General features: G+C 37.3%; 1 protein-coding gene across 4 annotated transcripts in view; it reads left to right on the top strand.

Moving 5' to 3' along the window:
* Positions 1-15,566, top strand: part of TTC17 (tetratricopeptide repeat domain 17) — a 126,968-nt gene that overhangs the window by 35,875 nt on the left and 75,527 nt on the right. For all 4 annotated transcript variants that reach the window (XM_006937212.5, XM_003993184.6, XM_045039155.1 and 1 more), the window contains exons 9-15: positions 721-881; positions 2,811-2,923; positions 4,721-4,867; positions 6,928-7,043; positions 7,200-7,365; positions 8,531-8,608; positions 8,744-8,968. In XM_006937212.5, coding sequence (XP_006937274.1) covers positions 721-881; positions 2,811-2,923; positions 4,721-4,867; positions 6,928-7,043; positions 7,200-7,365; positions 8,531-8,608; positions 8,744-8,968 — 1,006 coding nt within the window. The remainder of the gene's footprint in view (positions 1-720; positions 882-2,810; positions 2,924-4,720; positions 4,868-6,927; positions 7,044-7,199; positions 7,366-8,530; positions 8,609-8,743; positions 8,969-15,566) is intronic.

Below are 15,566 nucleotides of genomic sequence, written 5' to 3' on the forward strand. Positions count from 1 at the left end.
TGAAAAGGAAGGAATGACCACTTACTTGTTTATACCTGACTTCTGTTACACCTGATCAGAACTTGTCCTGGCTGAGTGAATTGGTTCTCTGTGTAAGCACAGTCTGTACAGCTCCTAAATCTCCATATGTTACAATGTAATAGGTAGAAAGGATTTTATGGCTAAAAATAATCAGGCAGCTGATCTATTGATACCAGGTGGTAGAAAATATTCCTTTCTAAGCCAGGCTTCTATGGTTTTTCCCAAAATCACAAACCCAGGGAGCTAGAGTTCAAGGGCTAGGTACTGTTGGCCTTTTCTGTTAACCTTGTCTTTACGCAGAATCAAAAGAAAAGATGGTAAGGGAGGCTTTGAATGTCAGTGGAACTAACACACACTTTGTGGAGGCAAATAGTTGTTGAGATGTAAAATGTTATAGTATATTGTTTTATATCTTTTGGGTACCTGAACCATCCCAACACACCATTTAAAGTCAGGATAGTTGTACTTAAGGGGAAGAATTTTGCATCCATCTTTTTTACCCCCAAGTTAACAAACGACAGGTTTATTTTACCCCATTATTTTGAACTTGTGGTACAGTGGTTGTAGGTTAAAAGGAAAAAAAAATTTTTTAAGGAAAATAGTAATCATTGCTGATGACCACAAAATCTATGCAGTAAGTGTGTTTAAAAATTCAATTTTAAAGCTCTATAATTTTTTCCTGGTGTTGAAAATGTTAAGATCCCTCCAGCGAACACTGAATGAGTTGAAAGAATACCAAAAACAGCATGACCACTACTTGAGACAGCAGGAGATCCTAGAGAAACATAAGCTGATTCAGGAGGAGCAAATCTTAAGAAATATCATCCATGAGACACAGATGGCAAAAGAGGCACAATTAGGTAAGTATTGATTCCAAATCATTGAAGACAGGTTAGGAAGTTCACTTCCAGCATATTCTACGTTCATAAATTTTGTGTAGCCTTAAAGTAGTATAAAGTTGTGGTTTACGATTCCCCTCAGTCTTAAAAGTGAGTCCTCATAGTGGGTACACCAACAGACCTGGGGAGCTGGTTTCTAAAAAAGCTGGTCTCTAGCTTTTTTAAAATGCACGTTTTATTGTAAAAAACTTTTTACATCCTAGAAGTCTTAACAACAGTTGTTTGGCCAAGTGCATGCCAGTCTCTTGGAGATCTTTTTGAAATGCAAGTTCTGATCAGTAGGTCTGAGGTAGGACTGAAGATTCTGTATTTCTAACAAGCTCCTCCTATTGGATGCCTGTTGCTGCTGGTCTGAAAACACTGTGAGTAATGTGGCCCGGGCCATATATCAAGTAAACACAAGCCAGACACACCCTAGAAACAAAGCATCCACACACTCCAGCCAACACAAACTAACTCTTATTTTCTTGCTCCCTTAAAAACAAGTATTTTATTTGAAAAGATTTTAGACTGGTATTTGTCTCAAGCAGGAATTCTTAACCTGGTTAGTTTCAGGAGGTTCTAAATCCTCCCCAAAATTATATGCAGTAATGTGTGTGTGCACAATTTTTTTTTCCCCCCCTGGGAAGAGGGCATATAGATTTTATTAAAACTTCTTAGAGTCCAGGGGCACCTAGGTGGTTCAGTCGGTTGAGCATCCAACTCTTGATTTCGGCTCAGGTCATGATCTCAGGGTTTGTGATTTTGAGTCCCTCATCAGGCTCTGTACTAACTGTGCGGAGCCTGCTTGGGATTCTCTCTCCCCCTATCTCTCTCTGCCCTGCCCCTCCCCCATGAACGCTCATGCCTGCGTGTGTCCGCATGCATGGTGTCTCTCTAAATAAATAAATATATATATAAATAAATAAACAAACTTAAAAAAATAAGAATTATTAAAACACAAAACAAAACAAAAACTTCTTAAAGCCCATGACCCAATAGATCCACTGTCTTAAGGGCACTTGGGTTGACAGGATATCAGTGACTTGGTTATATCCAGAATGTCTCATTTCTTTTTTTTTTTTTTTAATTTTTTTTTCAATGTTTATTTATTTTTGGGACAGAGAGAGACAGAGCATGAATGGGCGAGGGGCAGAGAGAGAGGGAGACACAGAATCGGAAACAGGCTCCAGGCTCTGAGCCATCAGCACAGAGCCCGACGTGGGGCTTGAACTCACGGACCGTGAGATCGTGACCTGGCTGAAGTCGGACGCTTAACCGACTACGCCACCCAGGCGCCCCAAGAATGTCTCATTTCTGATAAAACCCATTGGGAGTAGATCTAACAGCTAGACACCAAAGAATAAATTAATAGAATCCCTTATATTATATACTTCTCCCTTGATAAATATGTTGATCTGGGAGGCCTCTTAATCTTTAAACCTTAGCTGTGACCATTTAAAGTCCATTATACAGTCCATCTAACAAGTTTTCTTTGCTTTTTTGCGTGTAAGGAGTATGTTCAGTCCTTGGGGTTATTTACTGCTTGCTCTGTACTGCAATACAACCAGAGCTCTTAAACATGTAAATTTAAAACAAAAATATGAAGTAGATAAAGCAGACTGTCTCCAGAGAGATGGCAAAAGTCCCTTAAAACAGTGCAATTAATGATTTTACAGCCATAGAATGTAATTGCCACAAGACACTTTGGTGATTTAGCCCCTTTGTTTTTACAGGTGGAGAAACACCCTTCTTTAGAATGATTTAATTTAGTTAACCATCAGTTTCCCTGTGTAAGCACACCCTGTGTAGGTACTCTACCAGGCTCTGAAACCAAATGGCTTAGACTGAGGAAACCATGTTGGCATTGCTGATCTTTCTCCACAATGGTAATTTCCTTTCTTATTCCAGGAAATCATCAGATATGCCGGCTGGTCAACCAGCAGCATAGTTTACACTGCCAGTGGGACCAACCTGTGCGCTACCATCGTGGAGACATTTTTGAAAATGTGGACTATGTTCAGGTCTTTTTCTTGGTCTCTTCTAGTTCTTATAACTTTGCATATCTAAGAGTAATATTGCTTCCCCCAACGCTTGATTCCTTGTATATTCGATCCTGAAAATTTGTGAATAATTTAAGGTTTGAGTATGTTTATGAAGTCAGATTTTATAGATAATACTCATTTGCTTCATGCATGACATTTCCAGATCCCCCAAGTACTAGCTGTAATGTCTGTTCATGTGTCTTTATTTCTTTTCTCCTTTACCATGAGAGCTTCATTGGATTGTTATTAGTATTTAACTCAAAGCCTTCATCTCCCCCATTTAACTTATTGGAGTAATACCAGTAATTTAAAATTTGGGAAAGAGTAGCTGTGGTCTTTCCTGAAGTCATCAGTCCAGTTATGTTGCTTCAACTAAAAACTTTAACAAAATGACCATTATCAATAGAAAATTTTTATTAAGCCGTATTTCTACATGCATGTGTGTTTTCTCTTTCTGTTTCTGTTTCTATGTATATCCATACGTATATGTGTACTTATATGCATACATATATGTGTAGTCATACACACACATACAATCCTAGCCTATCTAATTGGGAAAAAATAATACATAATTATAATGATTCCAAATAGCATCTAATTGGTGCTGTTATAGATAGCAAACACAACCAGAGTTCCAAGTATCATCCACAAGGATGTTGGGAATAAAGTAACACGTTATCTTATCCTATCAAAATCTTATCATGTCTTTAATCATAGATCTAGGAATTTCCAGAGAGAAGCAGTTAAATAATTAAAAGATTAAAACAGCTTCTAGGGGAAGACAAACTGTGAAGAATTAATACACTTTAATCTGAAAAACTCCAGACCTCATTGAAAAAAAGAAGCAAAAATTAAGAGGCCATTTAGGGGAGAAGTAGTATAGGGACCACAAGCTTCCTGTGATTTGTCAAGTAGGTGCTAGCAGTATCCCAGGTTTTATTTTCAAAGGACGATAAGACTTACACCTCTGAGATTATAGCTCCCAGCCTTGAATCCAAGCATTATTTTAAGGGGGAAAAAGGGAATATTTATAAATGAAATAGACTAAAACCCAGGTAACTTTGGGGACATACCATTGGAAGACTCCCCTGTACCAGTGTAGCGTTCAGTTTTATATATCCATAGGTTACATCTCCACTATATAGTGAAAGAATCCATTCTTTTCTACTCCCTCCCATACTGGTCCCATTTTCTTATCTAACAAGGTTTTAGAAATAAACAGAAGCTGTGGTATCCTGTAAGAATATCAAACATTGATTTACCTTGGTTTGGAGGAAGACTATTTATATTTGGAGTTGATTGTGTAATAGTTATAATGCCTAAATCATAGCTATATTAAACTCTTGAGCCCTTTTTTAAGTTCCGTTGTTTCTACCACAGCACACGAATTTTATAGAGTAGCAATCATTTTAGTCTAGGTAGGGGAGGGGAATAATGAGCCAAACCTCTAGATAATAAGCTCATCATTAAACCTAAAAGAGACTAAATCATGAAAAGGAAGTAATGGGACAATAAAGAAGGGAAGTAAAGAATCCATGCCATTTTCCTCATATCCCAAGGGCATAGTTGATTGAGAATCGCTAACTATGCATTTTCTAAGAGAATGGTGTTGGGACCTAGTTCTGAAAATATAAACATCTGATTGCTTTGATACTAACCTACTTTCAGATTTCCTACTGGGTTTGAGTATTCACTAATATTTTGGGTTAGGTTAAATCTTAGTCACAACTTCTTTCCTGCTTCCAATTTGATTGAACTGTTCTTTATATTTTCTAGTTTGGCGAGGATTCATCAACCTCCAGTATGATGTCTGTGAATTTTGATGTTCAGGCAAATCAGAGTGATATCAGTGATTTGGTCAAGTCTTCTCCTGTAGCCCATTCCATTCTCTGGATCTGGGGCAGGGATTCTGATGCATATAGGGTAAGAGAATGATAAAGGAGTTTTCTCAGACAAGATTTTTTAAAGCTGTGACCCTCACCTTCATTGATTAATATGGTCCCTATCACTGTTCAGCTTAGTTCCACAAACACTTATTAAACTTCTATTAAACAGAAGTCATTCTGCTAGGTAGCAGTTTAGCAAGACACAGGGTATGTCTTGAGGTCTTCTTCCAATCAAATGGGGCATATAGACACCCTGATTTTAGTTTAAAACTTTGGGTTCTGAGTATAATTACCAACCCTAGAAAGTTTCTAAATTTGACCTAAGTATATGCTGACATATACAGTTGACCCTCAAACAACATGGGGGCTAAAGGGGCCAAACCCCCATGCAGTCAAAAATCTGTGTATAACTTTTGATTCCCCCACAACTTAAGTACTGACAGTCTACTGTTGACTAAAGCCGTACTGACAACATAAACAGTAGATTAACATGTATTTTTTTGTTGTAAGTATTATATACTATATTCTTACAATAAAGTAAGTGAGAGAAAAAAGATTAAGAAAGTCATGAGGAAGAGAAAATACAGTTTTAATACTTGCGCTGCATTTATCAAAAAAATCCACGTGTAAATATACCTGCATAGTTCAAACCTGTTATTCAAGAGTCAACTGTATTTCACTTTAAAAAAAATTTTTTTTATTTTTTAGGGAGAGAGAGACAGCATGAGCATGGGAGAGGGGTAGAAAGGGAGAGAGACAGATGGAGGGAGGGGGAGAGAGAGAGAGAGAGAGAGAGATAGAGAGAGAGAGAATCTTAAGCAAGCTCCGTGCTCAGTGCAGAAGCCAATGCAGGACTCAATCCCACGACCCTGGGATTATGACCTGAGCCGAAATCAAGAGTGGGATGCTCAACTGACTGAGCCACCCTGGTGCCCCTGTATTTCAGTTTTTAATCAGCATTCTTGTATCAAGCTCCCAACTGTGTGTCAGGTTGGGACTATGAATACAGTACACAAGCTCTTTGCTGGAGCTTACATTCTGCCAGATGATATAGGTAATAAGTCAATAAGTGTCTTTCTAAGCTAGCTAAGAAATAAATAATCTGAGGACAGATACCATATATTTTTTTATTCACTATTTAATTTTCCGAATTTAATCAGGTTTTTGTTCTAACAATATGACCACTTAGATTTAGTTATATGTAATACAAATTCTCCAGAGTTTCATAGCTTCAAGATTTAAGTTTAGTGGGATGCCTGGTGACTCAGTTAAGCATTGGACTTCAGCTCAGGTCATGATCTCAAGGTTCATGAGTTTGAGCACAGAGCCTGCAGATCCTCTGTCCCCCTCTCTCTCTGCCCCCTCCCCCACTTGTGCGCTCACTCTCTCTGAAAAATAAATAAACATTAAAAAAAACAGATATAAGTTTAGTAAGCCTCTGATGTATGTTATTTATATTTAGAAAAATGAACATTTTACAAATCAAAAAATTGTTAAACTTTGGCATTGGCAAAGAAAAGGTCTTAGTTCAGGGGAAGTAGTTTTCTGTGCCAGTTTTATAAGCTTATATATGCTTTCAGTTACAAATCATAAACTCTATTTCAAATTGGCTTAAAAGATAATACGCCTCATATTATAGGATGTCCATAGATTAGAGCAAACTTTGGTTGGTTCAGCCCAGTGATATCATCAATTACCCATTTCTTTCCCTTACAATTTACCATCCATAGTATTGGTTTCATCCTAAAGCTTGTCTTCCTCATGGTCATGAGGTGACAGCCAGCAGCAACTGAAGTAACATGTTCTTTGCTCCTATGTGGCTAAGAGACTTAGACCAGCTTTTCTTTCCCAGAAGCCCCAAGCAAGCCTCTCCTTGTATCTCATCGGGCTCAGCTGACTTAGCCCAACCCTGAACCAGTCTTAAGACCAACACTCTTCAATATAAAGAATTTTACAGTCTACCACTGTGTCTACGATTATCTTAAAATACTAAATTGTTCAAACTATCCTAGTATATTTATGTTCTTTTGAAAGTTTATTTAGCCTGTTGAAATACTGAATCCAAAGAAATTTATGAGAACTTTCTCTCTTCATTAGGACAAACAGCATATTCTGTGGCCTAAAAGAGCAGATTGTGTAGAAAGTTATCCGAGAGTCCCTATTGGTGGGGAATTGCCAACGTATTTTCTGCCTCCGGAAAACAAAGGACTCAGGCAAGTGCTGATGGATTTGGCAAAGCACTTGATTCTGCATGATTGTCATCTGGCAGTTCTTTGAGAGCACCATCCTTGGACTTGAAAGGTTAAGTCTTTATCTTGAAATCACCCAAACTTTGAAAATATGAATCTTGTTCCTTTTTCTTGTGCCAGGATCCACGAACTCAACAGTGATGATTATTCTTCAGAAGAAGAGGCCCAAACCCCTGACTGTTCCATAACTGACTTCAGAAAAAGCCAGACTCTGTCCTACTTAGTCAAAGAATTAGAGGTCCGCATGGATCTGAAAGCCAAAATGCCAGATGACCATGCACGAAAAGTAAGGCTCACTTAGGCTGGTGTTTATTGCCGTCCATACTGGGTGACTTCACAAGCCTCTTAGGCAGAACAAAAAATTGGTAGTTGTTGAACTTAAAAGTTTTTAAAACTAGAGATAGAGTTACAGAATTGGTGAAATCATTAAGAAGACAATCATGCCGTTGAAGGTGCTTCAGGGCTGCTGTTTACACAGACCACATAAGCACTCTCTCTAAGAGTGCTACAAAGATGAGCAACACAGAACTCTGTTTAGTTAAATGAAGCTCATCTACCGGAGGCCATTCTGACCACTTCAATTTAGTGGTCAAGCCTCCAGGAATTTATATAAATTGAAAGCTTGAAGATTCTCTTTCTGGCCTTATCAACCTGCTCTGGCCTTATATGAGGTCCTTAGAAGTTTGTATGAATTACAGCTACCTTACAGACATTATAGAGAAGTTCTGTTAAGCTTTGTTCTTTAATTCCTACTAGTTAATGTATAACTAGGAATGTTTTATTACTGAATATAAATTCTACATTTGATACCATACCATTCCATAGATACAAATGAAAAAATTACTTTTTTGGCAGAGAAAACACACCATCACAATAACCTTTTTAAAAAGTCAATTTTAAAACTGAACAGTTACTACTTACAGTCAACAAACATTTACTGAGGCAGAAAACATTATGTGCCAGGCACTGTTTGGAATACTAGGAAAGGTAAATAGACCGTGATCCCTACCATAGAGTTGCTCACAGTTGCACAGATGTTACAGGACCATAGAGCAATTGAGATCCAGTGCTTTATTGTATCAAGTATTAGATGCTATTGTCTTTTGAGAATTTTCTCTTTTGATTTTGGACACTTATGTTGACTTTAATGGGGTATGGTATATCACCTTAATAATGTATGTGGTATACATCTTTTAACATGTTTTAGTTAAAGGAAACTAGGGTATTCATATAAGCAGGTCAACAACTGTCGGTATGCTGATGACCTCATGTTTTTATATATGTATGTGTGTATATATATGTGTGTGTGTGTATCTATATATATGTTTATAAATATCTATTCAAATTAGCTGTTCCTGAGGAGCTCAAGTCAAGACTGCTATCTATAGAATTCTTTCAAATGTCTTCCCTGTTATTTTCAATTGAGTCAGTCTTCCTTTTGATGTTTTCAGATTTTGCTTTCCCGTATTAATAACTATACTATCCCAGAAGAAGAAATTGGGTCTTTCTTATTTCATGCTATTAATAAGGTAAGTCACCTACTTTAGACATCTGAAATTTAAATGCTTAGTAATTGTAATTAAAAGTTAAACTGCATGCACTAAAAATCTGTCAGAACAAGTACTATATTCTTGCATTAACTGAGGTATTTTGGGTTTTTTCAGCCAAATGCTCCTGTCTGGCTGATACTCAATGAAGCTGGACTCTACTGGAGAGCAGTAGGAAACAGCACTTTTGCTATTGCTTGTCTTCAGAGGGCTTTGAATTTGGCTCCACTTCAGTACCAGGACATTCCTCTTGTGAACTTGGCCAACCTTTTGATTCACTATGGCCTCCATCTTGATGCCACTAAGCTGCTACTTCAAGCTTTGGCCATCAATAGCTCTGAGGTGAGGTTTTTATGTTTGTAGCTCCATGTACTGTGTCGTGGTAGCTCAAATTCAGAGCACAATTTGTATTTTTCTGGGGAGGGCATAAAAAAAAAAATCTCGCATATTTTTCAGAGCAGAATTTGCATATTTTGAGATGACATAAAACAAATTTTGTTTCATTTTATTTCTGATGTATTCATTAGTTTTTTGTATTGATTTGTTTTATTTTGTACAAATGTAGAATCATCCTAATTATATTTTTCTGTATCTTGCCATTACAGCAATGTATCCCTGATATATTTTAGATGTATTTAATTTCTTTTTTCTTAATTTTAATTCCAATGAAGTTAACATGCAGTGTTATATTAGCTGTACAATGTAGTGATTCAACAATTCCATACATCACGAGTGTTCATCACAAGTGCACTCCTTTTTTTTTTTTTTAATGTTTAATTACTTATTTTGAGAGAGTGTGAGAGCATGAGCGAGCACAGGCGAGCATGGGGCAGAGAGATTGGGGAGTGGGGGAGAGCATATGCATACTTGTGAGAGCACAAGGGAGGGGCAGAGAGAGGGAGAGAATCTCAGGCTCCATGCTGTCAGTGCACAGCCCCATGCAGGGTTCCATCTCCCTAACTGTGAGATCATGACCTGAGCCAAAATCCAGAGTCAGGTGCTCAACCGAGTCACCCAGGCGCCCCTCAAGTATGCTCCTTAATCCCCATCATCTATTTCACCCATCATCCCCCTGCCCACCTCCCTTCTGGTAACCATCAGGTTGTTCTCTATAGTTAAGAGTCTGTTTCTCGGGTTGTCTCTCTCTCTCTCTCTCTTTTTTTTCTTTTGCCTGTTTGTTTTGTTCCTTAAATTTTACATTTGAGTTAAATCATATGGTATTTGTCTTTCTCTGTCTTATTTCACTTAGCATTATATTCTCTGTCTTCATCCATCTCATTGCCAATGGCAAGATTTCACCCTTTCTTATGACTGGTTAATATTTCATTGTGTATATTCACCTCATTTTCTTTGTCCATTCATCAATCAATGGATATTTGGGCTGCTTCCATATCTTGGCTATTGTAAACATCAACATAGGGGTTCATATACCCCCTTTGAATCCCTTTGAATTAGTGTTTTTTTTATTCTTTGGATAAATATCCAGTAGTGTGATTACTGGATCATAGGGTAAGGGGTTTTTTTTGGTTTTTGTTTTTTTAATGTTTTAAGGAACTTACTATTTTCCGCAGTGGTTGCACCAATTTGCATTCCCACCAACAGTGTACAAGGGTTCCTTTTCTCCACATCCTTGCCAATACTTGATGTTTCTTGTGTTTTCATTTTAGCCATTCTGATAAATGTGAGGTGATACCTCATTGTGGTTTTGATTTGCATTTCCCTGATGATGAGTGAGGTTGAATATCTTTTCATGTGTCTGTTGCCCATCTGGATGTCTTCTTTGGAGAAATGTCTGTTCATGTCTTCTGCCCATTTTTTAACTGGATTATTTGTTTTTTGGGTGTTGAGTTGTATCAGTTCTTTATGTATTTTGAATACTAACCCTTTACCAGATATGTCATTTGCAAATATGTTAATTGTTTAATTGTTTTGTTAATTGTCTCCTTCACTGTGCAGAAACTTTTTATTTTGAAGTAGTCCCAATAGTTTATCTTTGCTTTTATTTCCCTTGCCTCAGAGACATATCTAGAAAAATGTTGCTATGGCAGGTGTCAGAGAAATTGCTGCCTGTGCTCTCTTCTAGGAGTTTTATGGTTTCAGGTCTCACATTTAGGTCTTTAATCCATTTTGAGTCTATTTTTCTGTATGATTTAGAAGGTGGTCCAATTTTATTATTTTGCATATACCTGACCAGTTTTCCCAATATCATTTGTTGAGGAAATATTGGATATTCTTCCCTACTTTGTCAAATATTAATTGACCATACAATTGTGGGTTTATTCCTGGGTTTTCTATCCTGTTCCGTTGTGTATCTCTTTTTGTGCCAATACCATACTGTTTGGATTAGTACAGCTTCATAATATAATTTGAAGTCCAGAATTGTGATTCCTCTAGCTTTGCTTTGCTTTTTCAAAATTGCTCTGGCCATTTGGGGTCTTTTGTGGTTATATATTAATCTTAGGATTTTTCTAATTCTGCGAAAAATGCTGTTGGTAAGGATTGCATTAAATGGTTAGATTGCTTTGAGTAGCATAGACATCTTAATAATATTTGTTGTACCAATTCATGACTATGGAATGTCTTTCCATTTCTTTTTGTCATCTTCAGTTTCTTCCTTCAGTGTTTTAGTTTTCAGAGTACAGGTCTTTCACCTCTTCAGTTAGGTTTATTCCTAAGTATCTTATTATTTTCGATGCAACTGTAAATGGGGTTATTTGCTTAATTTCTCTTTCTGCTGGTTCATTATAGTGTATAGAAGTGCAACAGATTTCTGCACATTGATTTTGTATACTACAACTTTACTGAATTCATTTATCAGTTCTAGTTGTTTCTTGGTGGAGACTTTAGACTTTTTATTTTATTTTATTTTTTTAATTTACATCCAAATTAGTTAGCTAGACTTTTCTATATATGGTATCACGTCATCTGCAGATAGTGAAAGTTTTACTTCTTCCATACTAGTTTGGATGCATTTTATTTCTTTTTGTTGTCTGGCTGCTATGGCTAGAACAGCTAGTACTATGTTGAATAAAAGTGGTGAGAGTGGACATCCTCATCTTGTTCCTAACATTAGAGAGGAAGCTCTGATTTTTCCCATTGAGTATTATGTTTCCTGTGGGTTTTTCATATATGGCCTTTATTATGTTGAGGTATGTTCCCTCTAAACCTACTTTGTTGAGGGCTCTGATTGTCAATGGATATTATACCATGTCAAATGCTTTTTCAACGTTTATTTATTTTGGGGACAGAGAGAGACAGAGCATGAACAGGGGAGGGGAAGAGAGAGAGGGAGACACAGAATCAGAAACAGGCTCCAGGCTCTGAGCCATCAGCCCAGAGCCTGACGCGGGGTTCGAACTCACGGACCGCGAGATCGTGACCTGGCTGAAGTCGGACGCTTAACCGACTGCGCCACCCAGGCGCCCCGTCAAATGCTTTTTCTATGTTTATTGATCATATGGTTTTTATTCTTTCTCACTGATGTGATGTATCATATTGATTGACTTGCAAATACTGAACCACCCTTGCATCCCAGAAATAAATCTCACTTGATTGTGGTGAATGACTTTTTTAATGTATTGTTGGATTGAGTTTGCTGCTATTTTTTGTATCTATGTTCGTCAGAGATCTTGGCCTATAGTTGTCTTTTGTGTGTGTGTGTGTGTGTATGTGTGTGTGTGTGATTTATTTTAAATGACTGAAATTTATAATTACGTGGTTAATTTACTTGTAAGAACTGATGTTTAAATAAGAATGATCTAGCTACTGGGGCGCCTGGTGACTCAGCTAAGCGTCCAACTTCTGCTTAGGTCATGATCTCACCGTTCATGAGTTCAAGCCCAACGTGGAGCTCTGTGCTGACAGATCAGAGCCTAAATCCTGCTTAGGATTCTGTGTCTCCCTCTCTCTCTCTGTCCCTCCCCCACTCATGCTCTGTCTTTCTTGCCTTCAAAAATAAATAAACATTAAAAAAAATTTTTTTTAAAGAATGATATAGCTACTAAAGGTATACTGCTACTTTTTTGTCAATCTGAAACATCTGGTTCTTTTTTTATCCTTCTCATCACAGCATGCATGCTGCTTAATATTATACTGTTTTACAACTTTAATTTATAGATGTCTTTTTACCAACTAAGCCAGAGCACAGTTTAAAGGTTGTATTGATAAGAATAGGTAAATGGATGATATTCATGCCCTGAACTTTCCACATGCAGGCCTTGGAGTTAATCACTCCTGTGCAGTTAGTTACTTTTGTTCATAGTTTCTAAGATACCACTTCTTTTTCCATATTTTAACATCTCTGAAATAAGGATGCATGTTACAACTGATGACATCTTCGTTTGATAAAATACAGTTATAATAAATACATAGTTAAACTGCTTTTATACCCAGTGTTTAACTCTTTGTAAATTTTGTATCCAAAGAAACTTTTAGAAGAAATGTGCCTGAGTGGTTTAAGTTTATCTGTGGTATTATTAGAACTAATTTTTTTTTTTGAGTATGAGAAGAAAGTATTGCCTGTTAAGAATTTCCTTTTAAATATACAAATTCGCAAGTGGATTTTATTTTTTTTTTTTTAATTTTTTTTTTTTTCAACGTTTATTTATTTTTGGGACAGAGAGAGACAGAGCATGAACGGGGGAGGGGCAGAGAGAGAGGGAGACACAGAATCGGAAGCAGGCCGCAGGCTCTGAGCCATTAGCCCAGAGCCCGACGCGGGGCTCGAACTCACGGACCGCGAGATCGTGACCTGGCTGAAGTCGGACGCTTAACCGACTGCGCCACCCAGGCGCCCCTCGCAAGTGGATTTTAAGTGAAGGTTTACAATTGCTATACTATACAACAGGCCAAGTGCCAAAAAAGTATAGCAAATACTTATCAAATGTTTGCTGTGTGCCAGGTGCAGGTACAGTGAGAACAGATGCTATATAAAAGGGATGTGATGATTGGGCACCCAAAGGAAGGCTAACACAGTTGTATTCCCCCAATACTTGTTTCGCTTTCTACTGCCACCAGCTAAGACAATCAGTATTCTTCTAAAGAAAAAAGAGCTCCCTTAGAGATTAGTTGTGGTACTACAGTAATAATAAAAAGATAAATCAGTGGATCAGAGTAGATATCACAGAAATATACCTTAATCAGCACCCCACCCCCAAAGTCAACATTTGGAAATAATTCCTGTATTTTTTCTAACCAAATATTTCATAGTGTTGCAACACTATTGTACTGGTGATCGTTAAAGATTATTATATAAAAAAGTTTTAGTAACGGACAGTTTTTATTAGCCATCAATAATGACTCTATATGAATTTATATATCACAGCTTACTCCTCACTTGTTGGATATTTAGGTTCCACAGTGCGTAGCTGTCATCAATAATAATTTTCTGCATAAGACCTTTTCTGTATTCCAGATAATTTTCTTAGGAAAGATTGCTAGCAGTGGAATTACTAAGTCAGTGAGAGAATGAATGTTATGATGGCTTTGATACAAAATGCCAAACATCTACCAAAAGATTTGGGCCAATATATATTGCCATAATCAAGGTTGGAAAATATTCATTTCCTGTGTATCTTCACCGAATTGGGCACATGAATTAACTGGTAACTTTTAATTGATTGCTTATTAGAGCCAGGCACCATAACGATCAATTGACATGTGATAACTCATTTAATCCTCAACAACAACCCTGTATGTACGATTTACCCATTTGATAGATAAACTCAAAAGGATTTACCAGAAGTCACAGAGCTTGGATTTGAACTCAGGGAGATTAGCCACAGAACTCATGCTCTTTCGCATGTATTGCCTCTGAGTAAACATTTGTAAAACAAGTTTACTTTAAAAAATTTCACTTCTATTTTGTAACATAAATTTCTTTATCCTTTAATTGTATTTTTGTTTTTGTTGTTTCCTAAAGATTTTATGTTTTTTAAGTAATCTCTACAGTCAGTGTGGGGCTCAAACCTACAACCCTGAGATCAAGAGTCGCATGATCCACTGAGTCAGCCAGGCACCCCTTTAATTGTATTTTTTTTTAGATACTTTTCTTCTTCTTCTTTTTTTTTTTTTTTTTAGTGTTTTTAAGTTTATTTATTGATTTTGAGAGAGAAAGAGAGACAGCATGAGCAGGGTAGTGACAGAGAGAGAGGGAGAGAGAGAGAATCCCAAGCAGGCTCTGCATTGTCAGTGTAGAACCCCATGTAGGGCCTGGACCCACAAACCGTGAGATCATGACCCTAGCAGAAATCAAAAGTCAGACACTTGGGGCACATGAGTGGCTCAGTTGGTTAAGCATCCCACTTTGGTTCAAGTCACGTTCACAAGGTTCATGAGTTCAAACCCCACATCATCGGGCTCTGTGCTGACAGCTCAGAGCCTGGAGCCTGCTTCGAATTCTGTCTCCCTCTCTCTCTGCCCCTCTTCTGCTCACACTCTGTCTCTCTCTCAAAAATAATAAAAATAAAAAAGAGATGCCACGCAGGTGCCCCAATTATATTTTTAAAGTAAAAGTTGTGTATGCATTTTGCTCATTTTCTTTTGATTTTTATTATTAGATTTAAGGTGTTTTCACAAGATGTGTGAAAACAAGTAGTTCTATTTTAGTTTTGCTATTACTTGTCTTCAAATAGTTGACTCTCGGGGCACCTGGGTGGCTCAATTGGTTAAGTGTCCGACTTCAGCTCAGGTCATGATCTCTCGGTCTATGAGTTCGAGCCCCATGTCAGGCTCTGTGCTGACAGCTCAGAGTCTGGAGCCTGCTTCGGATCCTATGTCTCCCTCTCTCTCTGCCCCACTTCTGCTCATGCTTTTTCTCTTCATCTTTCAAAACTGAATAAATGCTAAAAAAAAAAAATTATAAATAAATAAACAGTTAACTCTACAATATGCTAAAGTATTTCCCTATGTTGTCTTCAAGACGATTTGTAGCTTTAGGTTT

Source organism: Felis catus, chromosome D1, assembly GCF_018350175.1.
Source record: "Felis catus isolate Fca126 chromosome D1, F.catus_Fca126_mat1.0, whole genome shotgun sequence".
Lineage (NCBI taxonomy): Eukaryota > Metazoa > Chordata > Mammalia > Carnivora > Felidae > Felis > Felis catus.